General features: G+C 34.6%; 1 protein-coding gene across 3 annotated transcripts in view; it reads right to left on the minus strand.

The window, feature by feature from the left end:
* NRDC (nardilysin convertase) overlaps nt 1–15,485 on the minus strand; it is a 105,077-nt gene that overhangs the window by 40,864 nt on the left and 48,728 nt on the right. For all 3 annotated transcript variants that reach the window (XR_003420181.2, XM_027059209.2, XM_027059208.2), the window contains 2 exons: nt 14,312–14,465; nt 841–914 (listed from right to left, as the gene is read on the minus strand). Coding sequence is in view for 2 of the 3 variants with exons in the window: in XM_027059209.2 (XP_026915010.1) it covers nt 841–914; nt 14,312–14,465 (228 nt within the window). In the remaining variant the exon portion in view is untranslated. The remainder of the gene's footprint in view (nt 1–840; nt 915–14,311; nt 14,466–15,485) is intronic.

Genomic DNA, 15,485 nt, shown 5'->3' on the forward strand with positions numbered 1-15,485 from the left:
ATATCACAACTGTTTTCAGAACTACCAAAATTCAAGCCATAGACCTAACAAAGGATAAACCATTTATTTATTTGTTTATTTTGAAGGGGGGAGGGGCAGAGGAAAAGGGGAAGAGAAACTCTTAAGCAGACTCCATACCCAGTGCAGAGCCCGACATGGGGCTCAATCTCACGACCGTGAGATCATGACATGAGCTGAAATCAAGAGTCAGAAGCTTAATAGACTAAGCCACCCAGGCACCCCCCAGTATGAGCTATTTAAGTATCAGAATGTTACTTAAAGCTTCAGAGAAAATGTCTCTTCATTCAGAAAGTTATGTTAACTTTTAAAGTTTTAACACCTGGTATTAACTTTAAGAATTAGGCTACCATCCTGGGGCACCTGGGTGGCTCAGTTGGCTGGGCGTCTGACTTCTGCAAGGTCATGATCTCGCTGTAAGTGGGTTCAACCCAGCATCGGGCTCTGTGCTGACTGCTCTAAGCTGGAGACTGCTTCAGATTCTGTGTCTCCCTCTCTCTCTCTGCCCCTCCCCTTGTCACGCTCTCTCCCTCTCTCAAAAATAAATAAAAAAAAAAAAAAAAAAAGAATTAAGCTACTGTCCTGCAAAAGATTAGTCACTATGGTAAAATGCTCAAAAACTAGACTGAAAAACAAATCTATCATTATTTTATTTCAAATCTACAATGAATTACATTTTAATGGTTCAAGAATATGACACATTTATTTTAATTTTGCCCTTTATGATAAAAGGATAAAATGGTCCAGTGATAATAATGATAAATGTGCTAAATAACTAGTCAATGCAAGAAATAGTCGTAAGATATAAAGCACTTCTCTTACCACTATCAACAGCTTCAACTTCACGGTCAATTGCATCTCTGATCATTAGTGGATGGATGAAAAACTGAGCCCATCTGAAAAACAAAACACAAAAAAACCCTAGCATTTGTTTTTGTTCATAAAAATCTTTTCATCTGTTCATCTGTTTTTTTTAAGAAATTTACTAAGTTGGAAATTTAGTTCATAATCATGATATGTAAAATCTAAGTAATATTCTGCATTTCTGTATTTTAAAGTCTACAAACTACCTTTTTTTCATTATGATCTATAATACCCATACAGAAAAGTTCATAAAACATGGACATAAAGACTAATGCATAGGGGCACCTGGGTGGCTCAGTCGGTTAAGCATTGGACTTTGGCTCACATCATGATCTCATGGTTCATGAGTTCCATCAAGAGTTCCAGCCCTGCTTCAGGGGACTTTGAGCCCTGCCTCAGGTGAGCTTGAGTCCTGCTTCAGGTGAGCATGAGCCCTGCTTCCCCGCCCCACCCCACTCTCTCTCCCTCTCTGCCCCTCATGGGATTCTCTCTCTCTCCCTCTCACTCCATTGCACCCTCTCTGTCTCAAAACAAAACAAAACAAAACAAAATAATGCATAACTACAAGGTAAAAGTCTGAGCGGCTACCACCCAGGTCAAGAAACCGACCCAGGCCAAGAAACACTGTCAGAACTCTAAAAGCACCCGGCGCCTATATCCTAAATGTTATGATAATCACTTCTCTGCTTTATAGTTTGTACATATAAGTACATATGTGTACTTCTAGACCAGTGTTTCTTGACCTTTCTTTTTCCCATTATCAACCCTAAGGAGCCTTTTCAGATTTTCTCCTAATCACTCTCTTTGAACTTTTAATATCACAGATACACTGTTTATCTGTATGTATATCTGTGATTTCATATAAGGTATATAAAGCCTACTCTTATTCAATGCAGGGTTACAAATGATTAACTTTTTTAAGTTAAAAGTTAAAATTTTAAAGGCTATCAAATATTTTACTTTGCTTTATAATTGTATTTGCTTTTTAATGTAATTTAAATTGTGATGCATCAAATTACATGTGTATCCATTTATTAATAATAGCAATGCAAATAAATTTTAATTAACATCTATTTTTCCAGCAAAAAAAAAAGCAATTGAAAAAATTAATTTCCTACAATTTTTAGTAAACTTTTCACTTTTGCTTGATCCAAAAAGAAACTTCTAGCTTAACTGGCTACTAGATATTAAGACAATCAAAATTTTCCTTTCAGTACTTGGCATAACTAACGGGTTAAATAACTTGTTCAATTAAATAAAGTAGAATATTTTTATTTAATTCCAAAGTCATATACAAAAGCACAGAGTATCAATACCCACAAAGCAGGTAATGAAACCAACTGGCACATGCAATGCAGATCACCTCTAGTGATGACTCCAAGATCAAACAATCATTTCAAAGTTCTCCAATCATCTATGCACCAGTTTTGTAGCACTGACAGTGAATGTGCTTTGTATTATCTTCCATGAATTCGTATCACTGTAAATGGTGCTCACGTGATACTCAAGTAAATTAAAAACAGAAATTAAATACTAAGTAAAGATTTTGCCAGCTAGGGTTAAGCTTTGGAGGGCCACAAACCATTATAATATTGAACATTTTTTCATCTAGAAAGAACCAATTTTTGCCACCAATGGGAACAATATGCTCCCTGCTGAGAATGCGTGTTCTAAACAATCCAGTTTTATTTTTTATGTTCTATAAATGGAAATATATTTTATGTATTTTTTATGTCTGACTTATTTACCTATTTATTTTAATAGTCATCCACGATGGTACATGTGGCTATGGTTCATTTATTTTCACTGCTGTAGAATATTCCACTGCATGAAATTACTCATCCAAGCTACTGCAAATGGTCAGGCTGATTACAGGTTTAGACCATTACAATCAATGCTACCATAAATTCTTACAAATGTGTAATATGCACATTTGCACAAGTTTGTCTAGGTATAAATCTAGGAAAAAACTCCTAGGTAATAGTATATGCAAGCATATGTTCAACATCACTAGCTAAAACCAAAATTTTTATCAGCAGTTCCAATTCCTCCATTCCTCCAAAACCTCACCCTCACCTGGTATAATCAAACTTTAAAATTTACTACAACTTTCAAGAGTACAGTTAAATCTCATACTGGCTTTACATTTTCCTGACTCCTAATGAGATTGATTACCATTTCATACATTTATTAATCGTTTGAATTTTTTCTTTGGTAAAATACTTAAGGCTTTTTTCTACTATGTTGTATTTTTTTCTTGATTCTAATATATATTCATTTTATATAATATTTAATTATGTTACATACAATTATACATATAATCTAATAATTAAAAATTAATGACAGTTACTTTTAACTTTTTTAAAATTAAAGAATTATTTATTTGGCGGGGAGTGGGGGCAGAGACAGAGAGAGAGAGGGAGAGAGAATTCCAAGCAGGGTCCATGCTGTCAGCACAGAGCTCCATGAGGGACGCTTCAACTTACAAACCATTAGATCATGACTTGAGCCAAAATCAAAGAGTTAGACGCTTAACCCACTGAGCCACCAAGGTGCCCCAACAGTTATTTTAAATATAAGTCCTTGGTTATGTGTGTTGTAAATATATTCTTCTACTTTATACTTGTTTTTCCCACACTCCTTATGGTATCTTTTGATGAATATAATGTAGTATCATTTTTCTTTATTTTTTGTGCTTTTTGTATCTTGTTGATAATTCTTACTGGGGCTAAAGTTATACTCATCTCTAAAACTTTTAGTTGCACTTTTTACTTTTTGGTCTATAATCCACCTGGGATTGACTTTTTGTGTATGTTGAGAAGAAGTCAAGTTTATAGAAGCCCAATTATCTTGGAATCATTTCTTTAAAAAGTTCTTTAATCACTGTTACACAGTGCCCCTATCAAAAAGCAAGTGTCTACATATGTGTTGGTCTATTTCTAGGATTTCTGCTCTGTTCCATTGGTCTCTTTGCTTAGACTTCTAATACCATAATGTCATAATTACAAAACAAATCTTAGTATCTAGTAAGTCCTGCTATCCTGTTATTTTTCCTATGCAAAAATAATTAGCCCTCTGCCTTTCCTTATAAATTTTAGACTTAGTTTTTTTTATTTAAAACTACATAAATCTTCTGAGATCTTGGTTGCAATATCGCTGAATCAATACATTAACTAAAGAAAACAGGTATCATTAAAAATAAATTAAGCTTCAAATCCGTGAATAGTATTTTTCTCAAATTACTTAGCTCTTCCTTAAAATCTCACAATAAGGTTTTAATATATTCCCCAAAAAGAGTCTTTATACCTAATTTTTGGAATAATTTGAGTGTTTATTTTTTATAGCTTTAAAGGTATTTTAACTATCACTGCTATGGAGAAATACTACTGACTTTTATATATTAAACATTATCAATTTTATCATTTTTATTTTATGTATCAAGCCACACTAATAAATTATGTTAAATAGAAGTGATCACAATCTGCATCTCCTTCTTATATCTGATCGCAACTTGAAAGCTTTCCAGGTTTTACCATTAAATATAAGGCTTGGTTTAAAATATCAAATATCATCTTGAGAAAGTTGACTTACACTCTGTTAGCTAAGAACATCTTGATGACCAGATACTGAATTTCACCACATATTTTCTACATACATTTTTCCCTTCAATCTGACAATGTGATGAACTGCATTAATTGATTTTCTCATGTTAACCCTACCTCATAATTTTCAACCCAACTCAGTACTACTGTATCTTTATTGCTATTTGTATATGAGTATGGTCTACAGTTCTCTTTATATTATACTTTCTTATATCAAGAGGTCATACTACCTTCATAAATGAGGGAGGAATTATTTATTCCTTCAATTTTTTGTAGACCTCTAAACCTATAAGTTGATTTTTGAGATTTTTCATTACACATTCATTTCTTTGTTATAAGATTATTCAAACTTAAAAAAAATTTTTTTAATGTTTATTTTTGAGAGAAAGAGACAGTTTAAGTGGGGGAGGGGCAGAGAGAGACGAAGACACAGAATCCAAAGCAGGCTCCAGGCTCTGAGCTGTCAGCCCAGAGCCCAACACAGGGTTTGAACCCACGAGCTGTGAAGATCATGACCTGGGCCAAAGTTGGACACTTAACTTACTGAGCCACCCAGGCTCCCCAGATTATTCAAACTTTTTAATTATAATTTCTCTTGTGTGGGTTTTATAAATTATATTTCTAAGAATTACACACTTCTCTTTTTTTTTTTTTTCACTTACTGGCATAAGTATTCAAAATCTTATTATATTTTCAATATCTGAAAAATCGTAAGTCATATTCATTTTCATTCCTGACATCTGCAAGTTACTTTTTCTTCCCCTTGACCAGTCTCGTGAAAGGCTTAACTGTTTCATCAGTTTTTTCAAGAACCCACATCTAACTTTCTTGAAACTCTGAGAAATAATTCACATACTGCAAAATTCCCCCTTTTAAAGTGCACAACTGGGGCACCTGGGTGGCTCAGCCGGTTAAGCATCTGACTTCAGCTCAGGTCATGACCTCACAGTTCAGGAGTTCAAGCCCCACATCAGCTCTGTGCTGACAGCTTAGAGCCTGGAACCTGCTTCAGATTCTGTGTTTCCCTCTCTCTCTCTGCCCCTCCCCTGCTCGCACTCTCTCTCTAAAATAAATAAAAATTAAAAAAAATAAATAAAAAAGTGCACAATTGAACAGATTTACTACATTCACAGGATTGTGAAAACATTAACACTAATTTCAGAAAATTTCATTGCCCACTAAATAAACCCTATACCCGTTAACAGTCATTCCCTTTCCCCATGTTCCTAGTCCCTGGCAACCACTATTCTACTTTTGGTCTCTACGAATTTATCTAATCTGAGAACTACAGACTAAAGAGACATACTGCATGCAATGCATGTACCTTGATTGGATCATAGATCAAAACAGCTAAAAAATAATTGGAGGACAATTCAATTTGAATACACTCTACATATTAGATAATGTAAGGGACTATTAAATTTTCCTAAGATATGGTATTATGGCATTGTAGGAGAATGTCTGTTTCAATAGGAGATGCACATTTACATATTTAAGGGTAAAGTATCATGAAGCCTGGTTACTTTGAAATTGTTCAGAAAAAGAATATATAGAGAGATAAAGCAAATAAACAAGAAAATGTAATGGGTATCATTTGTACTATTCTTTCAACTTAAAGGTTCAAAAAATTATAGAAAGATACGTACTGATACTATGCATTTAAGTGAAATAGTACATATGGTATGATAATTGTTTTTGTAAAAAGAAATACACACACACACACACATAACACACACACACACACAAACATATAATGTTAACTGCTATAACAAAAGGGCCAAAAATGTCATTACTCAATCAAAACAGAAGTTTATTTCCTGCAACTTTGACAGTCCAGGCTGGATTGAACCAGATTAAGTAGGTAGCTCTCCTCCACTCAGACTTTCAGGGACTCAGGCTTATAATGGCACTGTTGTTTTCAACATGTGACTTTCAGAGTCATTTACTTTCCAGCTGAGGTGTAAGTTCAGACATTATCTCTCTTACATTTACACTTCAATGGTGAGACTTTCCACAAGGCCACTCCTTGTTGTTGCAGGGGAGGCTGAAATTTTTCATTCAAGTTGGGCAGCCATGTCCCAACTTCAACTCTTAACACTTGAGAAGAGATTTCACTGGAAAGCAAGTACTCTTTCAGTCATTAAGAAAGGGAAATTGGCTTGGGGTGCCTGGGTGGCTCAGTCAATTAAGCGTCAGACTTTGGCTACGGTCATGATATCGCGGTTCATGAGTTCGAGCCCCACACTGGGCTTTCTGCTCTCAGCACAGAGCCCGCTTCAGATCCTGTCTCTCTCTCTACCCCTCCCCTGCTCACACTCTCACTCTCAAAAATTACACATTTAAAAAGAAGAGGGTAGAGGGTCTTGGCTCCTATGCTGCTTCCAGCCCAAACCAGTTTGTACTCATCCTTCAGGTCCTAGAAAACACACCTCCTTCATGTAGCCTCCCTTGATTTCTCTTTTTTTTGTGAGTTCCTTTGAAATTAAGAATTGATGCCACCTAACGTCACTTAATTAAAAAAATTTTTTTAATTATTCCAAATGTCTTCCCTTTGCTGGTTTGGAAGTTTTACACTCAAATCCTGTTCTTTTAGAAGTTACCCTAGAAAATATTACATGCATCCTTTTAACTTTTAACTTATCAATGTCTAATGTTAATCAATACCTTACCCCTCAAAATACCTTTTACTGCATTTTCCATTACTCCTGACTGATATGCCATTGTTGCTTTAATTTTGTACTTTTAAATTTTCACTATTGTTTTAATCAATGTTCATTTATATTTATTCACATAAAATGACTTTCATTGTTCTTTTTTTCATCTCTGATCTTCATTTTCCTTCTGCCTGAAATAAATTCTTCAGAAATTTCCTTCAGTAAGTTGGCTGGTGGCAAACTTAATTGTGTATCTGAAGGTCTATTTTACAATCATTCTTGAAAGATATTTTTGCTTGGGGTACCTGGGTGGCTCAGTCAGGTGGGCATCCGACTTCGGCTCAGGTCATTATTTCATGGTTTGTGAGTTCAAGCCCTGCATCAGACTCTGTGCTGACAGCCCAGAGCCTGGAAACTGCTTCGGATTCTGTGTGTGTGTCTCTCTCTCTGCCCCTCCCCTGCTCGTGCTCTGTCTCTCTTTCTCAAAAATAAACAAACATTAAAAAAAAAAATTTTTTTTTTAAAGATATTTTTGCTTGGTATAGAATTTGTGGTTGGTAGTTATTTTCTTTCAGGCTATTGCAGATATCCAACTGTCTTTAACCTTTCACTACTCTGAATAGTCATTTATCAATCTAATATACCTCTGAAGGAAATTTGACCTTTAACCTGGCAAACATTTCCTATATTTGGTTTTCTTCAAATCACTATGTTTTTCTACATACGGATTTCTTTAATTGTTTTAAAGATTTTATTTTTAAGTAACCTCTACACCCAATATGGGGCTCGAACTCACAACCCCAAGATCAAGAGTCACATGCTCCACCAGCTGAGCCACCCAGGCACCTCTGGATTTCCTTTAACGTCCACCTTTGGAATTTGTTAGGTTTCTTTAACCTTTAATTTGATGTTCTGGGAAGTTTCCAATGATCAACCTTTCAAATATTGTGTCTTCTCTATTTTTCTCTCCCACCTTCTAAGACTCCAAGATATACTGACATTTCTGCTATATCCTTTATGCCTCTTTTCTTTTTCTCTGTATTTATTCCCCCCTCTTTATGTTGCATTTGGAACATCTTTTGGCCTTTCAGCCTTTCAGTTCACTAATTCTGTCTTCAACCGTATCTACTCTTTTCTTAAACCAGGGAATTAGGTTTTCCTTTTTTTTTTTTTTTAAACATTTACTTATTTTGGGGAGAGCACAAGTTGGGGAGGGGCAGAGAGATTGGGACAGAGGATCTGAAGTGGGCTGTGTGCTGACAGGCTGACACAGTGAGCCCAATGTGGGGCTCAAACTGACAAACCGCGAGATTATGACCTGAGCAGAAGTCAGACACTCAACCGACTGAGCCACCCAGGTGCCCAAACCAGAACTTTAGGTTTTCAATTTCAATCATCCTATCTCAGTTCAAGATATTCTTTTTATTTTTATTATCCAAATCTCATAGGTCATGTTACAGTTGCCTATTCCTTGCAACTATATTCAAACTTGTGCCTTCTTTCTTTAAAAACAGAAAGTGCAAACATTTTTATAATTTGTGTCTAACCATTCCAATGCCTAAGATTTCTAATGTATTAAAAATCTTTATTTTCTCTCTCTGCCCTTCCACCTTCTCTCAATCCAAAATATATAAACACTTTTTTTTTTAATCCTTGTTTTCTGTTTTAACTCATGTCTTGTTTTGTGTGCCTGCTTACGTTTGACTAAATGCTGATCATTTTACTTGAAAAACTATTTATAGGAGCAATGCAAAGCCTAGGATGAAGAATTTTCTTGTTCTTTTTTCTCTTTTGCACATTTATTTGAAATACAACTTACCAAAAAAAACCCTATATATATTTAAAACACACAATATGATGATTTGATTACGTATCCTTTTGAAGTGATTACAATTAACACATCACCCTACATAATTTCCTCTTTGTATGTGTGTGAAAGTTGAAGATCTATTCTTTCAGCAAACTTCAAGTGTACAATACAGTATTATTAACTACGGTCCCCATGCTGAACACTTTATCTTGAGAACTTATTCATCTCATAACTAAAGACATGTGCCCTTTGACCACCATGTCCTCATCTTCCCAGCTTCTGGTAACCACCATTCCAGTCTGTTTCTATAGAGTTTGGATTTTCTTTTCCTTCTTATTTATTTTATTGTTATTATTATTATCATTATTATTATTATTATTTTATATTTTTTCTTTTTGGTGCCACATATGTTAAGATCATACAGTTTTTGTCTTTTTCTGTGTGGCTTATTTCACTTAACTTAATGTCCTCTAGGTTCATCCCTGTTGTTGCAAACAGCAAGATTTCTCCCCCCCCCCTTTTTTTTAAATGTTTATTTATTTTTGAGAGAGCAAACATAAGCAGGGGAAGGGCAGAAAGAGAGGGAGAGAGAGAATCCCAAGCAGGGGCGGCCTGATAGGGGGCTCAATCTCATTACCGAGAGATCACATCCTGAGCCAATATCAAGAGTCAGAGGCTTAACCAACTGAGTCACCCAGGCACCCCAAGATTTCCTTCCACCTTATGGCTGCATAATATTCCATTGTCTATATCTATGTAGACATATTTCGCATTTTCTTCATCCATTTATCTATCAATGCAAGCATTTTCTTTTTAAAGAACTTGTGTTTGCTTCTCTCAGGCATCTGAGAACACTACCAGTTCTGGGCCACTTTAATTCACAATGAAGACTTGAAGTTCACCAGAAAACTCAGGCATTTTGAGAATAGGCTGTAATTTCTTTGGATGCCTGATCCACTTCCTCAACCTGAGTCCCAGATTACTATAAGGAAGATCTCCTGTTAGATACCCCACTTTGTGGGTATTCAGGGTTTTGATATTTCTTGCTCTTGCCCAGAAACGCTGATGTAGCCAAGTCCAAATATATTGAAATTAGCAAATGCCATCAGGGCAAAAGCAGCTTCCATTCTCATTTACTTACCAGAGTAAAAATTCAGTCATTGCCTCAACTTTTTACTTATATGATCCAAGATATTAATAAACAATGTGACCTGTGTGAAGGAATTGGATTTACTGACCTATTAAAAAATCCTAGCACTTAATACATGCTATAGGGGTCCTTTGCAAATGATCAAAAGACTTTTTATTCCTTAGTAATTGTAGAAGTATATTATATAAATTATAGTGGATACAATACTTAATGCTCTACCACTATCATTTATGTCATAAATTCATGATGACATTCTAATTATTTTCTATTAATATAGTAGCATTCTTTTTATTTCTGGTAGCTTCTTTTTTTCTAAGTAGAAACAAATGTATAAATATCTTCTGATTTCCTACAGCAGTCCTCAAATCAAAAATGGATAGTCTCCAAAGAAGAAATGAAATAAGTTCTTTAACTAGACTTTACACCATGCTTCATTAACTCTGAGGTGGTCAGAATTTATTCAACATACTCTTCACCTAATCTTTTTTCCATCAAAATAGGCTTTTTCCTTCTTTATATTTAGATATAATCAAATGTGGGTATTTTCAGTTTAGGGGTATTGTTATTTGTTGTTTGTTTTGGGGTTTGGTCTTTTGGTTTTTGTTTTTTGGGTTTTGGTTTTTTTTTTAACCAAATATAAAGTCATGAGAATTCAACTTGACTACCGCTCAAGATTTCTCCACATTTACAAATATCTGTTTGGATTTTGTGAAATCTTGGGAGCTAAGAACTTTGAAACAAGAGCAAACATGCAGTCATCCTCAGAGTATTCTTGATTTTATAAGTTCACAGGAAAGATAATCTTGAACATGATTTGCATTGCCTTAGTTGATTAGTTTTGTCCCTATCTTTTGGTTATTTTCAAATTAAATGTTTAATTACAGAAACTAATACACTGAGTATCAAATGTGTGTGCTATGAGCATGTTCTAAAGTATACAATTAAGAGGCGCCTGGGTGGCTCAGTCGGTTGAGCAGCCGACTTCGGCTCGGGTCATGATCTCACGGTCCGTGAGTTCGAGCCCCGCGTCGGGCTCTGTGCTGACAGCTCAGAGCCTGGAGCCTGTTTCAGATTCTGTGTCTCCCTCTCTCTGACCCTCCCCCGTTCATGCTCTGTCTCTCTCTGTCTCAAAAATAAATAAACATTAAAAAAAAATTTTTTTTAAATAAAATAAAATATACAATTAAAAACATCTAGTTTTTAAATAGTTCACTGAACACAGGCAGCCATATTAGAGATTAAGGAAGAAAAACTAGAATGTTGTATCCTATTATAAATGTTATCAAAGTAATATTGTCAATTTTAATGGTATTTTAACACTGTTTTAGCAAAAGAGTTGTTTACTGGGGATAGAGGAACATAAATATTTATTCCGTTGAGAAGAACGGCATATGCTTTCAACTTATGGGTCAAAATCTCTTAATGGAAAAGACAATTTCTTTAAGAAAACTGAATTTTTGTCATGTTTTGAGAATTTTCTGGTCATTTATGGGTTAATTTTATGGTAATTTTTTCTATAAAGAAACAGTATTAATTCACTCAACAAATATTGGTATAGATTATCTATCAAATTCCGGATGCCAGAGAGATATCAACAAATAAATAGATAAAAATCCCTGCCCTCAGAGGGCTTACATTATACTGATCAAATTCAAGATTTCTTTTTTTATATTTCAATCTTATATTTATCTAGAATTTTCTAGTGTAGACTCTGGTCTGCAACCTTGTGACATCAAAACTCTACTAACACATGGACAGAAACTTTCTGGAAAACAATTTTACAGTGAGTATCAAAAGCTTTAAAAAAAAAAAAAAGCCTTGCACATGGAACATTTTCCAGAATAGATCACATACTGGGATACAAATCAGCCCTCAACAAGTACAAAAAGATCCAGATCATTCCGTGCATATTTTCAGACCACAATGCTATGAAACTCGAAATCACTCACAAGAAAAAATTTGGAAAGACCACGAATAGTTGGAGATTAAAAGACATCCTACTAAAGAATGAATGGGTTAACCAAGAAGTTAAAGAGGAAATTAAAAAGTACATGGAAGTCAACGAAAATAACACCACCATAGCCCCAAACCTCCAGGATGCAGATTTGATCCCTTTTGGGTCAAAAGAGGGATACAGCAATCCAGGCCTTCCTAAAGAATGAAGAAAGGTCTCAAATACACAATCTAACCTTACACCTTAAAGAGCTGGAAAAAGAACAGCAAATAAAACCCCAAACAAGCAGAAGATGGGAAATAATAAAGAGTAGAGCAGAAATCAATGATCTCAAAAAAACAGAACAGATCAATGACACCAGGAGCTGGTTCTTTGAAGGAATTAACAAAATTGATAAATCCCTAGCCAATGTGATCAAAAAGAAAAAGGAAAGGACACAAATAAATAAAATCAAGAATGAAACAGAAGAGAGCACATGCACCCCAATGTTTTACAGCAGCACTATTGACAATAGCCAAAGTATGAAAAGAGCCCAAATGTCCATTTACTGATGAGTGGATAAAGAACATGTGGTATATTTACATACAATGGTGTATTACTCGGCAATCAAAAAATTGAAATCTTGCTATTTGCAACAACATGGATAGAACTAGAGGGTATTATTAAGCGAAATTAGAGAGGACAAATATCATATGACTTCACTCATGTGGAATTTAAGATATAAAACAGATGAACATAAGGGAAGGGAAGCAAAAGTAATATAAAAACAGGGAAGGGGACAAAACATAGACTCTTAAATATAGAGAACAAACTGAGGGTTGCTGGAGGGGTTGTGGGAGAGGGGATGGGCTAAATGGGCAAGGGACATTAAGGACACTTGTTGGGATGAGCACTGGGTGCTAGATGTAGGAGATCAATCACTGGATTCTACTCCTGATACCATTATTGCACTACATGCTAACTACCTTGGATGTAAATTTTAAAAAATAAGTAATAGAAGTATTCAAAAAAATTCAAAAAAAGAAAAAATCCTTAAAAATGCACATGCAAAAAAAATACACATGCATGAAAAAAAATACACATGCAAATATACTCAGCAATTTTACTTCCTAGAACTTAATTAAAAAATAATTAAAGATGTGCACAGAGATTAGGATATTCATCACAGCATTACAAATACTAAAAACGGAACACAGGGGCGCCCGGGGGGCTCAGTCAGTTGAGCGTCTGGCTTCGGCTCAGGTCATGATCTCACGGTCTGTGAGTTTGAACCCCGCGTCCGGCTCTGTGCTGACAGCTCAGAGCCTGGAGCCTGCTTTGGATTCTGTGTCCCTCCCCCCTCTCTTTCTGCCCCTCCCCCACTCACGCTCTGTCTCAGAAATAAATAAACGTTAAAAAAAATTTTTTTTTTAAAAACTGAACACAATTCAACTAACCAATCATATGTAACTTGTTAAACAGATTATGTTATTCCTTATACAATAAAAATAACACACAATCCCTTAAAATTAGGTTTTATAAATTACATCATGATGTATAAAAATGATAGGTCTTGTTTAAAATATAAAAAGGACCCATTCATATGTAGAATTTAAGAACCAAAACAAACAAACAAAGGGAAGAAAAGGGACAACTCAAAAATCAGACGCTTAACTAACTACTGAGGGGAGGTGTGTAAGAGGATGGGTCAAATAGGTAAAGGGGATTAAAAATACACTTATCTTCATGAGCACTTAGTAACAGTTAGAATTGTTGAATCATTATACTGTACACCTGAAATGAATTTAACACTGTGTATTAACTACACTGAAATTAAAATTTAAAAATGAAAATAAAAATATAATAGAATATGAATAATAATCCTAAATACATTTAAAAATATAGACGACCATACACCAAACCATTAACCATAGTTATCCTTAGATATCAAATTAGGAACAATCTTACCCCTTTTTTGCTTCTGTTTTTCCATATTTTCTACTAAATTAGAAAAAATAATCGCAATAATGAGCCAATAGAGTATACATTATTTATAAAACTCAAAGGGTTTCAGTGTAATCTTCAACACAAAGACTAAGTATATTACAGAACAAGAGCCAAGGTGCATTTAATAGTTTGCTCATTTCTCCAGATAAAGTATGACAATTCTACAGAATGAGAGTACAGCTTGAAAAGAAATACCATAGAAAAATGCCCAATGTCTCCATTTGTAAAATGTCGTTAGATAATTAAAATAAAAATACATTTTGAGTTAGTTACCTATCGAGGGCCTCCTTGAAGTATTTTCTCTGGACATCAAATTGAAAGACTGTACGTTCACAATCAGTTGAAGCATTATCACTACCCCCATGTTTCTTCAAGAAGGCATCAAATCCATTTTCATCTGGATATTTCAAGCTACCCATGAATACCACTAAGTGGAAAGAACACAAAGTCAAAGAACACAAAGATGTAGACAATGTTATTATCAACAATGAAATTTCTCATATGCAAAACAAAACAAACAGAAGAAATATACCAACATACTAACAATGCTTATGCCTGGATAATACTTTCTTCATCATATTTCTGCTTTTGTAATTTTCCATAATGCTCATCTATTAGTTTTATACTAAAAAAACTAAGCACTTTATTTTTTAAAAATATTTATAAAAAGGTTAAAATGTAAGTATTAGCATATATGCAGATTGTTACTGTGAAAGTCCTAAGGTGCATGTTTACCCTCAAATAGCTTAGAAAATCAGAATATAAATAAATAATTCAAGAAAACAAATATAGACTTAAATTTATAACTGTACAGCAACCACACAGGTTTTACTTAGGTATATTCATAATTAAACTGAAGATTTTGTTTTGTTTTGGTATTAATCATGCCTTTTTATATTCTGTATTCCCAATGTTTGACAGCTTGGGGCATTGCTACCCTGGAAGAGGCAGTCCTTCCCAAGGTTATAAGATTCTTAGAGATGGGCAACTATCTCCTAATCTGTTGGCCTTACCATACCAGAACAATAATAAAATCTACATTTTAAAATAGTTTTATAGGTGGGCTTCATTCTAATCCACAAAATTATACAGTCAAGGAGATTAAAATTAAGTCTTCCCCTATGATATTAATAAATGTTTTTCCTTCAGGGCGTCGGAGCAGCTCAGTCAGTTAAGTGTCTGACTTCTGCTCAGGTCATGATCTCACAGTTCTTCCCAGTGTCGGGCTCTGTGCTGACAGCCCTGAGCCTGGAGTCTGCTTCGGATTCTGTTTCCCTCTCTCTCTCTCTGCCCCTGCCCCACTTACACTCTGTCTCTGTCTCTCAAAAATAAATGTTTAAAAAACTTTTTTTAAATAAATAAATGTTTTTCTTAGTCTTTTCTCTTATTAAACATATCACATTTCTATAAAACCAGTTATTTATCTTTAAAATCAATTTGTACAAAT

The sequence above is a fragment of the Acinonyx jubatus genome, chromosome C1 (genome assembly GCF_027475565.1).
Source record: "Acinonyx jubatus isolate Ajub_Pintada_27869175 chromosome C1, VMU_Ajub_asm_v1.0, whole genome shotgun sequence".
NCBI lineage: Eukaryota > Metazoa > Chordata > Mammalia > Carnivora > Felidae > Acinonyx > Acinonyx jubatus.